This window comes from Rhipicephalus sanguineus, chromosome 1 (assembly GCF_013339695.2).
Source record: "Rhipicephalus sanguineus isolate Rsan-2018 chromosome 1, BIME_Rsan_1.4, whole genome shotgun sequence".
NCBI classification, from domain to species: domain Eukaryota; kingdom Metazoa; phylum Arthropoda; class Arachnida; order Ixodida; family Ixodidae; genus Rhipicephalus; species Rhipicephalus sanguineus.
The window spans coordinates 213155284-213171955 of NC_051176.1; the positions used below are offsets into that span (position 1 = coordinate 213155284).

A 16672-nucleotide genomic window follows, 5' to 3' on the forward strand; every position below is an offset into this window, starting at 1 on the left:
GTATTCCGGAATACAGATACAGCAATACAGATACTGGAATACTTTTTTTTTATTTCAAGGATGCTCATACTCCGCAAAGACATCTATAAGTCCACCATAATGTTGTTAGTAATGTTGCAGCGCATTGATACTTTCAGTTTATTTATTTATTTATTTATTTATTACAGTACCCTCAGCGCCAATAAGACATTGCAGAGGGAGGGGGTTACAAAGTACATAATTAGTAATAATGACATAGTTACACGTATCAATTGCAATAAAAAAGTACGCTATTTCACAGCAAGAGTAACAAGCATTGGACACCGCGATCGACATACTTGGTGACAACAAAATGAGCTATGCTAGAAATAGCACAGTTTAAGCAAATCACTCAAATCGTTAATGAACCCCAGTGAACTGAGAAAAAGTACAAATTTATTTTGCACATAAGATCTGCTTTGCTGAGAAGGTTGCTGTGTGAGCCTCTCAAATAGACTGTCTTCTAGACAGCGTCGGTTCGACCTCACCACAAGACTCGGGAAATAATAAAAGTCTCTCTACCACTGCAGACGAGCACAAATTCGTATTATAGTGAATAAATGCCGCCTTCATAGCCGGATAGCCCTGCAGCGTGGCAATATCTCTTCTCGGGTCATCTAAATACCGAAACACTTCCGCCCTCACATGGGTTGTTCTGTCTGTTCAGAAGCTGAAGTCTGTCTCTATCCTCGGATCCTCAGTCGTCTGGTCCGGTCAGCGCCAGGTCAGACGGCTGAGGATTCCGCTGCCCATATAGGCTGGCCATAATTACCTACGCGCAATGGAACCCAATACGTCAAAACAGCACAATTCATACACAGGCTTCCTAAAATCACGTTGTTTGGGGGTGAGAGGGTTTAAGCCCTCCCAAGTCGCTCCTGTCAGCTTTCTAAAAAGACGTGGGAACAGGGACAGCTGCTCAGAGCGCCCCATCAGAAACTACAGCAAGCACTCATCGCCTGGGCCGAAAGGGTCACTCTTCAATAAAGCTATCATCACCACCGACGCTACCAGCACCCATTTCAGCAAGCCGCCACAGGCGAAGTCGGCTCCGACGTTGGGGGAGCCTGGTACCACAAAAGACAGTTTCACGTTTGTGATCAATTAGGAACGCACCCCGACACGCTGGAGAGGTGGCTGAAAGCGCGACAAAGATAGCCATCTTCTAGTCACTTCCGCCGCGACTACGGGAACAGCTATTCGAAGTGCCGCCGCTTTGAGAACTGAACGCACACGAAGCATTGCAAACCCTCGGTTCCAAGGCGGTAACCGCGCGGGAGGGTCACGAAGTAATGGCTTGCCACCCGAAAAAAATTAGGCGTGCTGCAGTGGCCTTGAGAGACAGCGACTTTCGTCGGCAGAGGCCGACAACACTGCCTCCGCGATTCTGCCGCCTGTGGCGTCGCGCGCTTTACCACATTAGAATCACTGGAAAATTTTTCCAGTGACTCTATACCACATGGGCCATTCTGCGCATGAGGGGAAACCATCGCCGTCCTTTCTGTTGGCGACCGGCAGCGCGCCTTTGCTTGTCTTGGCACAAAAAAAAAAACGTCATTCCCCCCTTGGAAACACGCCTCAACTCATTCCCGACAAAAAATTGTAACGGAATACCCGTGTCCTGCGTTGTATCACGATACAGATACATTGTAAATGTATTTCACTACTGAGATACAAATACATTTTTCAAATGTATCTCGATACAGAAATACAGATACTCAAATGTATCTCTGAAATACTATCGCGATACTCTTGTATCGCGATACTGCCCAGCCCTGCTGAATTGCAATCACAGAATCTCACAGAACTAAAAATAGGTTCTTGCTCCCAAGGAAATATACAGGGCGTTTCACGTAACTTGAACCAAAGAGTAAATAAAAAAAGGAAGTGGTTAACTGCAACTGAATGAAACAAACAATATGTGGTTTGCCACCATGCGGCACTCGTCAGTATATTCTTTATGCAACTTTTAATATTCACTTCAGGGCCAAGTACGTTTCTCAGCGTTGTCGAGGGCATTCCATAATGACCAATCCAATTTTTTTAGCAACATAAATGTTGCATGGCAAATCTTTCCAGCGTTTAAAAAAAGTCCGCGAAATATCAAATAAAGCCTCTTAACAGAGCTCATGTACCTTACTGCAGCGCTATCAACCACGCTTCAAGCTAAACAACTGTGCGCGCAGACCTAGGCGAAATGAGTGGCCGTGGCTCCAGCAATTGGTTTCACAGTGCGTCAGCATTTCTGACAGCCGCACTCGGCAAGGAAGCGCCATCGTCCCTGATAAGTTAATGCCCGACTGTTCGACAGCTGTTGGACAAACTAGCACTGCCGGTTTGTCCAATGCAACTTTTCCCATTAGACAGAGGGATCCAATCAGAGACAAAAACAGCCAATGTCCGAAATGTTGCATACCGCACGTACAATGCCTTGGCTCAATTTCCCAGTCTGACTTTCATGCACATAGTTCGCAAAGTAACTCTGTTGCTAGAACGGCACCTAGGCCGAGTCATGTGCTACTGTTGTGCTTGATCACAGTTTTTCATCATTATGAATGTTCTGGACAAAACAACTTTCAGCAATCATTCCCAGCAGCGTTTCAGCAGGGGTGCCAATGTCATCCTCATTATGCAAAAATTAACTGCCAATGGGACACAAGTATGGAGTTTCTCAAAGGGTGGTGCATTAAGTGCAACAGCAGTGTGACCTGATTTTCACGTGACTCCAAGTGCCGGGATTTTTGCAGGCTGAAGTCTGGATGCATCCCGGAGCTTGTGGCACACATGAAGGAACTATGCAATCGGTCTCTGCTGGTGACACACGAAATACTCATGCAAGAAGCCAGTTTTTTCACTTCAGAAATGGGAATTCGAAGGATGCACTTCAAAGCCAGGAGGGCCTGGGCAACGAAGTCCATGAAGAGCGCTGGTTTGACTATGACTGGTAAGCATGTGTAGTCAGTCCAGCAACTACGTAAATAAATACAGTAGAACCTCGATTATGAGACTTTGAGGGGTCCACGCAAAACCGTCGTATAATCGAAAAACTAAGATTATAGGCAGTGGCAATCAGCCTTGCCCAGAAAAAGGGAACAGACCACCTGAATAAGCCAACGACATGACTGCTTCTCCAAGCTTCTCCAAGGAAGGTATATTAAATTATTTTTGAAAATGGCAGCTAACGGCAGCATTACTTAGTTGAAAGAGGTGTGAGCGAATCGTTATCGTCGACTTCAAAAAATTGAATCCAGTGCGCATCTTTCTCCCGATAAATCAAGTTCGAAAGTTGCCTGTGCGTGAAAACGAAACCGAAACTGCGTTGGCAACAGCCTCCCGTCAAAAGGAGTCAGACACAGTGTCATCGCCATCACATAATGGCGACGGAGCACGAGTTTGCGTAGAATGCTTTCGTGCGCGACTGAGCTGTGTACATCGTGTTTGTGCCCTTGTGAAGTGCAACTGGTGATGCCACCTGTTATTATGAACGTTCATGTCAAGCAAAAGTTATTTTGCACGGTCAAAATAGCTGCGTCGCATCCTTTTGCGTGGTCAAGGCCTGCGACTGCCGCAAACAAGGGCAGGAGACCAGCTGTGTGTCGACCAGGAAAAGTTTTCATGGACCGAAAACGTGAAAAATATCTGGATCTCAATGACCGGTCAGCTGAAGCTACTCAATGTGAAGAGAGTTTGTCTAGGCAACGACCCTGGATATGCACGCAACCGAGGCGTATCCAGAAGCTATCTTAAAAGCCAGGAAAACTGGATTGCAGAAGCGCATGAACTGCCAGGAGAATAAATTTACTGTCTCACACTCTACTTTTCTAATCGTCAACCTAGGGCAACGAGAGTTCTTATTGTGCACTCGCAAATACTTGGTCGTCATCCAGATACGATTAAAGAAGGTGATTTTTTTCTCTCGGGCGGAATCAGAAAGTCGTCGTAAGATGCGGGGTCGGTGTAAAACTGCATCGTATAACCAAGGTTTTTAATACGTTATTTCTATGGGGATTTTGCCGGGACCTAACCGATTCGTCGTGAAATGCGGGTCATCGCAAATCCGGGGGACGCATAATCGAGGTTCCACTGTATGTTACAAAATGTGCTTGGTAGATTTTTTTTTAGGAGAGGTTTTTTTTTTTTTGAGGGGGGGGGACCTACATTCGAGTCTACTAACAACTATGTAACTAACGGTAAATGGGGTTCGTGGGCAATCGGACAGTAATCACTATTAGCTGCAAAACTTCGGTTAGTGAACACAAAACCTAAAAGAATCGAACTAAAGTTGTGAAAACTCATACCTCCACACTGTTTGATCCTCCTGCATATGTAGGTACAGTAGAATCAAGATATGATCACGGCTCATACAAATTTTGGGGTGATAAACTTTTTTGTGGTCCCAGCCAAGGTACATTATCCTACGAAGTGCTAGAGTACGGTTTTCACCCGCAACATTTGATACGATATACACTGTCCCGCAGAAACGAACAGGTGTTGCTCGCACTGCCGCGAAAGACACTGCAATCATGCGCTGGCTGTCAGCATCGTTTATCAACTGCACGTCGTAAGCCCCGAGATGGTGTGCACGAATCTTGGGAGGCCTTAATACACATTCGTGTGCCTTTGCTTTTAGATTACAAATGATGGCATTGCGGTTTTTTTTTTTTCCAAGGCATCGATGTGCGCTGCTGCACTCAAGGCCATGTTGTTATTCTTTGTTTACGCTTACGTGCTTCATTGAAGCAAGTCATGTCTCCCAGTGGGACTTCCTACGAAAGGTGGACGAGGTTCCAAGGAGGAAGGAGATGGACACGGCGAAGAAACTAGGCCTTCTAAACATGACCGACTTTTGGGGAATCCAGACCTGCCAACTCATCTGATTTATCTGGGGGTCTCCCGATTTTCCAAGCATGGCCATAAATCTCCCAAAACAGCCCCAACCCCACTGCAAAAAGAAAATAACAAAGGACAGTGGTTCTAAAATTTTTCTGGCCTTGTTCTATCGCATGAAGAACACTAGTCGCTCTCGCCACAGTACAATGGTGTCATGCAGAAAAGCGTGCCAAAATGGGGAAGGGGACACGGTACTTCCTGTCCCTCAATTGCACAAGTGTGCACGAGCCATCAAATTACAAGTACCAGTATGATCATTGACTTCCAACTACTGGCAATCATTCAGAAATGTCTATGATGTTGCTGCAGCCTTGAAAAACAATAAACATGCACACCAGTTCTCTTTTGTCACACACTAGGAATACTAGTAGCATACTATAGTTTTCGATGTTTTTCAGTGATGCGAATTTCGGCTGACGAACATTTTTCACCACTCTGCAAGATTCGCATCGTCGAGATTCTACTGTAGATCCGACTACAGTCGAGCTCACTTATAATGATCTACAGGTTATAAGGACCATATTTCGGCGCACTTACGATTTTTTTTATCCTACCCATTGAAATTGTGTCCACATATGCAAACACTTTTCAAAGCCTCCTACTTTTACAATGTACACTAGAGACACGGTCGCGGTAAAAATATTGTGCATATGAAGTGAAAAAAAAATTACAACAGGCCTTCTAAAGCATGAGAGGCATGCGCTCGCGCAAGCACTGCTGCAGTTTAATCACAACGAAGACACCCTAGGTCGGCAAGTAACGCCCGCAGGTTTCCAATGACGCGAGAGAGGTTGCTCAGTTTCCAAGCATTTCTACAGGGGCAGTATGGCAGTGAGGAAAAAAAATAATAGGAGGAAGCACGAAGCCTGAATTGCGTTCAGCTTTCACAGGGCAACATTTTCTGACGCCGTTCTCTACAACTACAAGCACCTGCAGGGTGATTCCACGTAAGATCGAACGAACGATGGCTGGTCAACCTCTCAAATTTATTTCAAAATTTTATATATTATTGCCTGATGAGTGGAAAGAAGAGATCCGCAATTTGTTTTGCCACCAAAAATTTTTTCGAAGCACAGGAAATCAATAATGACGAAGAGGTGGAGTGGAGCGCTCATCCGCTCTACTGTTTTGGCCAATTTTCCTTATTAATTGCACAAAATATATTAAAGTTAGGTAGCTGAAATTCCTTTAACTAAATATATACATGTTTTTGCGTCTGCTCAGGTATTTTTAGTTTTTATGTGCAGTGTAGATGTTTTTATAAAAAACCTCAAAATTGGCCAGGGAACGTTATTTTCTTTACTTTGAACGACCTTATCTCAAAAAAGCCTTGTACCAGAGCAACAAAAATTTCGCATTACGTTCTTCACATGCTTATCTACGAAACTGGTTAATCTTATAATTATATAACGTTTCAGTAAAGAGATATGATCGGGCTAAGTTCAAGGAAACACCGAACAACACAAACTTCTGACGACAATTAAAAAAAAAACCCATTTTTTATATTTCTTAAACTTTGTCCACTTACTCTCCTCCACATCAGCTTTCAGAATCATTGAAAACATGTTGCATAATGTCGTTGCACTAATAGTTACGGCCCCTCCAATGAGACCCTTAGGCAAGGATTGGCAATTCCGACTTCTTGCCCAGCAAGTGTATAAAATGCAGGCAGGACTGAATTTCTTTTTATTAAAAGGCAAGCAGGTACCGAAAAAGGTGTCGCGGGCACTTAAGACGTTAATTTTGAAATTATCTGGTCGCTGCAGCGGCCACGAGCACGGGGCTATCGAGCAGGCGTGCGCGCACCCGAGATGCTCGTTGTAAGAGACGGCGCAGTGAGAGCTCGTTTTCGCGTCCTCAGACCGATTGAGTTCGAAACAGCAACACCTCTCAGGTGACTTGAACGCACGTGCACCGGTAGTCGCAGTGATCTGGTTAATGACATCGATTTCTTTGTCATCATTAAACTGTGCGTTCCGTGAAGATCTTTCATTGCAGTGGTAGCAAAAGCACGCGTAGCACAAGTAGTCCGTCTCACTGACAGTCACTGATCTTTCGAGCGTTAAACGTTCCTTCAAAGCATTTATGTCTAGGTCGATAACTCTGCGAAATTTTGGCTTCTTTGCAATAATTAAAGGAGTAGCGACACGATTTTTGAGACATCGCAAAAGGGACATTTTTTGCTTCGTTGGTATGCAGTGTCAACGCTGTCCACACACTGGAGTCGGAGAACACGTATAAAATATTTTAATTTGACTTAGAAGTTTTCGTCGCTTAGCATCTGCAAGCCAGCCCCAGCCCCACTGCAAGGACATTATCCCGACGAGTCAAGACAGTTCCCCCGAGTTTGCGAGTTCTGCGTCCTGCATGCAGCCTAAATCATAGAAATCACTGTCAGGGTCACTGGACGACAATTCACTCATCGTTGTTTATGTGCACCATGAGCAGATGGCGGATTTGCCGCTAGTACGTCGTGAGTTTCTTTATCTCCGTGACGTCACACTGCTATGAAACGACACTGAGAAGCCACCCCCTCGATATCGAAACCAAAAGTGTCCTTTTTAAGGTGGCGCTAATTAAAATATATACGATGCAATCCCAGGCACCACAATAGTTGTTTTAGGTTTCTCGACACCAGTATTTTTATTTAGAGCAACAATCCGAATTTTTTAAAAATTCGTGTCAGTACTCCTTTAATGTGCTTCGAAAGGTAGTCTCCACAATACACTCATTCAGAGCTATACTTTCTCGCCATGAAACGCACAGGAGGAGTAGAGTAGGAGCAAAGCACAAGACCTATCCGCGCCGCCAATTCAGGCCGTCTGCAACCGACATCTAAGATAGGCAAGCGCATCCGGTTACCGATAGTTTTGCTTTTCTTTCCTTTCACATTCCATATTTTTTTTCTTTGCCACTGGAGCACCACGTTCATGCTTTTCACTGATCGCAAATGGCGCAGCGCACTTTCTCAGGCAGCAGCATGCGTGAAGCGAGCGCTCATAGCTCCCTTATAGGGTTTTCATCTTGCTTCCAGCTCCGCCGTGTTATCAGCGCCTAGCTGCGATGCGAACAGAGGGTGGATAGAATAGTAAAGCTCCAGTGCATGTGCATTCAAGTCACCCGAGAGGTGTTGCTGTTTCGAACTCAATCGGTCTGAGGACACGAAAACCGAGCTCTCACTGCGCCGTCTCTTACAACGAGCATCTCGGGTGCGCGTGTGCCTGCTTGGTAGCCCGGCGCTCGTGGCCGCTGCAGTGACCAAATAATTTCAAAATTAACGTCTTCAGTGCTCTCGACACCTTTTGTTGGTACTGCTGCCCTTTTAATAAAAAGAAATTCAATCCTGCCTGCATTTTATACACTCGCTGGGCAAGAAGTCAGAATTCGGGTCTCATTGGAGGGGCCGTAACTATTAGTGCAACAACATTATGCAACATGTTTTCAATGATTGTGAAAGCCGATGTGGAGGAGAATAAGTAGACAAAGTTTAGGAAATGTAAAAAATGTTTTTTTTTTAAATTGTCGTCAGAAGTTTCCATTGTTCGGTGTTTTCTTGAAGTTAGCCCGATCATCTCTCTTTACTGAAACGTTATATAATTATAAGATTCACCAGTTTGGTAGATAAGCATGTGAAGAACGTATTGCGGAATATTTGTTTGTCACTCTGATACAAGGCTTTTTTGAGATAAGGACGTTGAAAGTAAAGAAAATAACGTTCCATGGGCTAATTTCAAGGTTTTTTATAAAAACATCTTCACTACACATAAAACTAAAAATACCTGAGCAGAAGCAAAAACATGCATATATTTAGTTAAAGAAATTTCAGCTACCTAACTTTAATATATTTTGTGCAATTCATAACGAAAGTTGGCCAAAACAGCAGAGCGGATGAGCGCTCCACTCCACCTCTTCGTCATTATTGATTTCCTGTGCTTCGACAAAATTTTTGGCGGCAAAACAAATTGCGGATCTCTTCTTTCCACTCATCAGGCAATAATATATGAAATTTTGAAATAAATTTGAGGTCAACCAGCCATCGTTTGTTCGATCTTACGTGGAATGAACCTGCAATGAGCCAGACAACACCTTCAAATGCAAGAAGCCATCAATGCAATCAGCGATAATCGTGATAACGCTTGTGGAAATCGAGCGCGCCTTCCCCTTTGGCGCCTCGTTCCCCAGCTAGCGCATGTGCTGGCCCCGCGCGGCTCGAACGCCGGGAACGGCCGTTAATCGGCGACATGGCTACCGTGGCTACGCCGCCAGGCCTTTTTGCTTGGTGCAAGCCATGCGTTGGTCTTCCCCGCATGAGCCACGCGTCCAAACATGCCTGAGCATGCTGGCGCCACCACGTGACCACGCTAGCCCACGTCACTGCACAATGCCTGTCTTCATTGGCCGCCAGTGACAACCCCCTTTCCCCTTGAGCTCGCTTCTGTCTGGTGCTGGCTTGCCTGTGGTAGATGCTCTCAGGGCAGCACGAGAGATTGACGCGCTGCTCTAGCAGGCGGCTTCTCGTTCGTGTGCTTGACAGCTGCCCTTTGTGTGATAGTCGTAGCGCCACTGGCAAGCGTACTCGATCAGCCTTGCGGAGTTCCCCTTACGGCCTGCAAGCCCGTGACTGTCGTACTGTGCTGCATCTTGGGTTAATAAACCCGTGTTGTTTGTTGACATCCTGCCTCGAGTGCCTTTTCTGCGCCGTGCTGGAGAGTTGACGAACCCGGCCGTAGCATCTTTGTTCGCTGCAGCAGTGGAGAACGTCTCGTCCCTTTCCAGTCGCCTCGTAGGGTAAGCGTCTCGCAAACTTATCTCCACACGCTTCATCACATAAAAGTTAACTGCGCCTCTCAACTCATCGACGCCACTACATGCCACAAAAATTTTTCTGTCTTTTCGGTAACTGCAGAGGCCGGTCGACAATGATCCCAACTTACGTGCAACTGTGATGCCTTCATGGATAAGCATTAGAAAAGAGCGAAGGCAAGGTGGCGGCCGGCAATGACTGCGCCATTATGACTCATCACTGACAACCTTATCACGCTCTTTTCGGCTATGCATGTGTGTGGCTAAGCGCTATTGTGCGCATTGACCGCAGTATACGCGCACCATGCTGCCATTCACATGTTCGCCAGCACTGCGTCGTGCTAGACCACTTTCAAATGCACGTCGCTTTGAGGAAAAGAAAGCAGCTCACTGGTGCCAAGTTCAGCAGCACAGGCACCGAGAAATGTCGATGCACTGACAGCGACCGACCGTACTGCATGTTTTATTGGCGACGACCCAAGCCAATCACGCCTCGTTGTGCAGGACTACCAGAGCATCACGGAGACGTCGAGTGCATGTTGAACCAACAGGCTATTTGACATAGCCGCATTGATGCGTTGACCAAACAGGCTACTCGCCCCAACTGTGCACAGTCAGGAGTGGAGCAGGCACGAACACACCTATGACAAACGCACACATACGGTATAGCAAGTGGTCTGACAGTGACAGCACTAGCCAAGTAGGCAACATGCTGCACGCACCTATAGTTGGATACAACTTAAGAAGACGGGAGAGGTCCCACCCAGACGACTGAAGCGCAGCAGCCGATCGCCTCCGCGACTAAAAAAAAATAGTCCCGCTCATGCACGCGCCGATGTTCCTCCGAAGGCGGAGCCACCGGCCGTCTCGCTCATGTCAGTCCCGAGTGCACGCCCATTGGTGCAGGCTTGTGTTCATCCACCTTCGAGGAGGAAATGGCGCTGCCTTCTAAAGTTGTATCCGACTATAGTCAGGGATGATCAGCTCCACGTGGCTGTACAGCATTTTAGTGAAACAGTGTCAGTTCACTGCAAAGGGGGGTAATTCACTCGTAAAGCGTCACAACACAAAAAGGCTTAACTTGTCACAGGAGGGGTTGTTAGCGCCCTGTAATAAAAATTCGCTGGGAAAAAAAATGGCTTGGTTGCTAATTTGCGAACATTTTGAAGGGCAATGATACAACAAACTAACAAGCACTTTTTGCAGGACTTCCTAGTTCATTATAAACTGGTTTGACTGTATTATTGCTAAATGTAGCCTTGAGCATATTTGATAAAGTTTCAAAGCGCGAGTGCACATCTGAATTGTCAGCACCTTGCAACATCACTATCAATATGATGCAGTTAAGGGCTGCTTGGGCTCAATAACCTTTCATCCATTCCACAAGTACTGCAGGCATCTATCACAGACAGACAAGTTTGCAGGGCAAACAACACTGTTAGGCTGCTTATGCCAGTGGCACTAATAATAATGGCTCTTGCTACTGGTAAGCGCCTAGACAATAAAAGGGCATACCTTCAGTTAGAAGTTCCAACTGTTCCTGAAGTGTCTTAGAAGCATTGTAGGTACGGAAGACTTTGGCAGTCAAGCCTTCCATAAGCTCATTGAGATGCTTGTTTAGAATGCTTGTCTACAAAGAAGAATAAACAGAAAAGAAATAAAACACCAAAATGGACAGAGGTTATATCAAATTTTAGGCAGTGCATTCAATTTACTTACATTCAGCCGATCAAAAAGGTCATCTTGAGGCTTTTTGTTCTCCATGAAGAGCTTTAGATTCTTGAAAACTCTCTTTTCCACTGGAACAGCATTCACATAACGAATCGAGTCCTTTCCAAGGAAATCAAACTCCACCACAAACTCCTTGCCATCTTTCTCATCGTGCAGTGTGATGTGCTCAACACGCAGGGAGCAACAGCCCACTGTGTCAGCAGTCTCGCCTTCTTCTTTTTCATTGCCAGCTCTCAAAGCAAGCTAAAGGGGAAGGGGAAAAAGACAAGGCATGTCACCAATGAGGAAATGGCTAGCCGAGTTCCTACAGGCTCTCTGAAACAGTTATAAAAGAAATGCTGTTCATTTAGTGATAAGCAACACAAGAGAGGACCCAGAGAATTAGTTTGTAAGCAATTACACACTGTTTGGGAACTTTCCCAAGTTTTCAGTATGCCAGTCTACACCTAAGTGGGAACGGGGTTCGAAAACAACTGTTGGGGTGACATGGGTCAGTGAATATATACTACTTTCAATGGCAAAAACCACTTTCCCTCATGCTGGGCAAAATCAATCCCATGTAAAAAAAAAGTATGTTTTCAGACATGCCACATCCAGACTTCGTGGCAGCACTGCGAGATGGCACAGCATGTCAGCAAGAAAGCATGAGAAATGAACTGAGCTGCAGTACACATATCATACATGATCGTTTAGGTGGCCATATGGTGTGCAGCTACATTGCTTTAATGCTAATCTCACTAATATTGAATCCATTTTATAAAGCAATGATTACTCGCAACGAATTCAAATTTACCATATTTAACTGAATACAGCTTGGCCTTTCTTCCCCCTCAAAAATCTTACCCAAAATGTGCCCTGGACCTGTATTCATGACCAATGATTCTTCACTTATATCTGTGAATAAAGACAATCTAGCACAATTCCTCCGTTGCAGTGGTAAGCACCAGCTGCCCCTTGCAAAGACAACGGCAAAATCCTGATCCACTGAGCTCAAAGGGATCTTGCAGCCGCTGTGCCAGTGGTGGTTATGTGACTGGGTAGGTCAGTGGCAGGCACTTTCCTGCAATACCTGGTCATGCGTCTTTACTGCAAAGGCGTTTCGAGACTGCTTCTACACCTGATGTGACGTGCCAGTTTGTACCTGTGATATGCATTTGTTGCTGCTCAATGGCATGACGACGCCTTATCGGCAGAGCTATACCGCTGCCTTCAAGCATGTAGTGATGTGGCAAGTGCTCCTTTTGCATACCCCTGCCGATGACCATGGATAAGATTGTGCAATTACAGTCGATCCCGGATATATCGAACTCGAAGGGGATCGCGAAATAGTTCGATATATTGATAATTCGAAATATAAAATGTGTCCATTTAAGAGTTACCTTGTAACGCGGCAAGACTCGGAGCGGTTTCCAGTGTCTGCCAAGCAGGAGCTTGCCGACTTGCGCAGAATATAAAAAAAAAATACATGAAAACAGCCGCACTTTATTTGGCATGAAAAAAGTCCGTGACCTTGGATTGCTTCTTATTCTGAGCCATGAATTTCATGAGGCCATCCTCAATATTGCTGAGGCCCTCCAGACAGCCAAGTCCTGCACCTTCCATTGCGCCACAACAGCGGCGAATGAGGCTGAATGCCGACGCAAGTTCTGCAGCGGTGCAGGGTTGCTTCGAGGCGTCGTCAGCATCATCGCTGCTGAAGTCCGCCTCATTGGCACCGGCCACGATTTTGGCATCGGTGAGGTCCGAAACTACTTGTACGTCGTCATCAGCGCTGACGAAATCTGTTGCAGTGGTGCCAATGCTGAGAGTTGGCGAATGTCATTCTCGAGGCACCCCATGTCGTTGTCTGCTGTGATGTCGCTTTTGAAGTCGTCAGGTGACGCTAGAAAGCCAGCTTTACCAAAGCAGTTTACGACTGTGGTTTTTTTCACATCATTCTATGCCCCAGTCATCATTTGAATCACTTCAAGGAGGTCGATTTTCGGTTCGACCCCCAACCGAAGGTTTATCAGGAGCCGTTGCACCAGACGTCGCCTGTATCCGACCTTAAAAGCTTTGATGATGCCTTGGTCGAGAGGCTGCAACCTTGCAGTGGTGTTGGGCGGCAAAAACTTGAGAGTTATTCTTTTCAAGTGGCCGACGACATGGTGTGCGGAACAAATGTCCACCAGAAGACAAATGTTGCGATCCGACTTCTCCAATTCGGCATCCCATGCGCGAATCCATTCGGAACAAAGGTCCCGCGTCATCCACGCTTTCTTGTTGAACGCGTATCGGACTGGGAGGCTCTTCGTGTTCTTGAAGCAGCGCGGCGACTTGCTCTTGCCGATAACGAACGGCTGCAGCTTGCAGGAGCCACCCATGTTCGCCGCGAGCAAAATCGAGACCCGCACTTTGCTCATCTTTCCATCATGACACGAGGTTCCTTTCAAGTCCAACGTCTTGTTCGGCAACATCTGCCAGAAGCAGCACCGTTTCGTCGGCGTTGTAAATATCAGACGGCGCAAAGTTGTAGCGAATGTTCGGCCACTCTTCGAATAGCCACTTCTCTGTGTCCTGGCTGTTTGTTGCACCGCTTTCGCCAGACAGAGTCTTTCCAACGATGCCGTAGCAAGTCTTGAAGCGTTGCTGCCAGCCTGTGCCACCAGTGAAGCCGTCAACGCCTAAGGCCCACAACTGTATTGAGTTATTTTTAATTTTCGCGATTTCGAGCGTAGGAGCCGGGAAATCGTACTAAGCGGGAACGTATCAATGAGGTTCTACTGTAAATAGAGGTTTCCTGCGCCTTAAGACTGCGTTATATACAAGTTTCATACTGCTGCTTACAAATATTCAATGCCGTGCGAGACTACGCACCTCACAATGAATGTACTCAGCATGCGTCGTCGTGTTTTATCATGCTGACAGAGTGAAATAGATGAGTCTCTTATACAAAGGTTCGTCTTATATATCATTTTTCCCCGCCAAAGTCGTAAAAAGTAAGGGTTGCGTCTCATACACCGGAAAACACGTAAATACATACGTGGAAAGAAGAGGAGGTTTCACAATGACAAAGTAGGCTGGTGGAATTCAGAGAAAGGTCAAGAGCCCTTGCTTGAGGCACATGCAGCGTATCACGAGTAAACTAGACACTGTTTAACCATGGTTGGCAATGAGCAGTTGACCTTATTTTTTTTGCAGTAGAATCAACTTACTCCCTAGCTTAGCATATAAGCACTCTTACCACACTTCACAGCCTGAACAACGCCACAATGTAACCAAACCCTGATAGGCCTACCATAACCCAAGATGTACATACCTTGTCAATGAAGTAGAGTGCAACAGAACGCTGCCGGATGCGCATCTCCTTGGATTTCCAGTCATTCATGTAGTTCTGCCTAATCTTGTCCACACAAGATTTTAGCTTGCGGGCCATTTCATACTTTTGCATGTCCTTTTCCCCTTTCAGCTTTGAGCTAGGATTCAGCATAATGTACTTTGTTTGCCCAAGAATATTTTCCGTCCACGAAGACAGCCATGACACATTGTCATCGTGACGAACTTCTTTCCACTTGTGCCCTGGTGGCGGGTCTGGTACTTTAGCTTCCCTGTACAAATGAATACAAAACAGCACTACCTTTAAATGGTCAGTCAAAGCAGCACAATAATAACTGCTAACTACATAACCTTGCCCCATTGTCACTAAAACTGTTACTTTATAGTACCTACATTTGGCCCCAGCTCTAATATGCCTCGAATATGTCTTTTTCAGAAACTGTATCACAACCCCGCTATTCGTTCCTTGTTTATACTTCCAGCACCATTTCCCTCACACCAGCTTGGTCATTCACATAAGTTAAACATCCCACGCTTTTCAACTGCTGCAGGCCCACAATCATTCGTTCCCAGAACTGCAAAGGACTGGAATCGTTTACCTGCCTCCACAACAAACATAGTTAATCACAGTGCTTTTAAAAATGCTCTATCTAACCTGGTGTAAAAATACTGCACTATCATTACTTGTCTGCACTGTACTTGGAATGTATAACCACTATGTGCATTTTACTTGTATGAATAACTTTTCCAAATGTTCTATTTTTCATTACTTTGATTTTTTTCATTATCTTTTGTAATGTATCTCCCTCTGCTCTATAATGTATTTTATAATACCCTGAGGATACTCGAAATAAATAAATAAACAAAATAAATAAATAAATGAATGAATGAATAAATAAATAAACCCTGCCCACCAAACTATGAGAATGCTGTCTTTCAATAAGGCGATGCACACACAACAAAAATACACACTACGCAACATTACACTGTTTCTACACAAGTACAAGAATGACTTCTACTGTCTTATTTAACCCCTTGAGGGTTTTCGCCGTACATGTACAGCAGAAGCTTCCTGGTCAGGGGTGAGACGGCTGAAATCGATTTGGGAGCAGTTTTGGGAGCAGCAAAATTTCAATTTAGGAGCAGGAGAACCTTGTTTGGGAGCAGTTAGCGGCATTTATTATGTCGTTTTTGGAGCTTGAAAAAACAAATTTGTAGTAACTTGGAGGAACAAGCACATATTTTAATCGGCTTAGAATACACATAACATTCAAAGAGCCTTTGGAGAAAGCTTTTCTTAACAGATTATTGCCAGGTATGAACTACACTACCTTTTTACAAACCACGCAATTTATATAACCCTGGTAACAACATATGAAATACAGTCAAACCTTGTTAATACGTACCCACTTTAAACGTACTAACGGTTAAAACGTAGTTGCGACGAATCCCCGGCCGAGTCCCATAGAGCCCAATGCATTCGCTGACCGCTTAAGCCGTAGTGGTTCGCCCTATGCCTACCGGTTAGTGCGTACCTACGCGTACCGCGATAACTTTTTCTGCCATAAAATTTTGCTGCACCAGTGAAATTCTCGACGCCACAGTGTGCCGCCAAAGGTTTCCCGTCTTTTCGAGACATGCGGAGATCGGTCGATCACCGATTCCGACTTCCGCGCGATTGCGGCGACGCCTTTGCAGGTAAGCATCGGGAAAGAACGAAGGCGAAGCGGCGGCCACCGACAAACGCGCCAGCATGACTTAGCGCCGACAACCTTATCACAATAAGTATCTTCAGCTATCTGCTCGGGCTCGCGTGCAGCGCAGCGCTACTTTAAGCATACTGCACGCTTTTATTTGGCCACAACCTGAACAGCACGGGCCGCCGATCGCTGCCACCTCGTGCGGGGCCGTGTTG

The 16672-nt window shown here is 45.6% G+C and overlaps 2 protein-coding genes across 2 annotated transcripts in view; one reads left to right on the forward strand and one right to left on the reverse strand.

Annotated features, from left to right (window-relative positions):
• Window positions 1-16672, forward strand: part of LOC119407071 (uncharacterized protein C18orf19 homolog B) — a 579856-nt gene that overhangs the window by 480379 nt on the left and 82805 nt on the right. The window lies entirely within an intron of this gene.
• The window catches only part of LOC119407061 (DNA topoisomerase I, mitochondrial), a 98371-nt gene that overhangs the window by 26103 nt on the left and 55596 nt on the right, over window positions 1-16672 (reverse strand). The window contains exons 12-14 of the mRNA XM_037673902.2: window positions 14741-15029; window positions 11431-11685; window positions 11227-11341 (exon numbers count right to left, since the gene is read on the reverse strand). Of these exons, the coding sequence (XP_037529830.1) occupies window positions 11227-11341; window positions 11431-11685; window positions 14741-15029 (659 nt within the window). The remainder of the gene's footprint in view (window positions 1-11226; window positions 11342-11430; window positions 11686-14740; window positions 15030-16672) is intronic.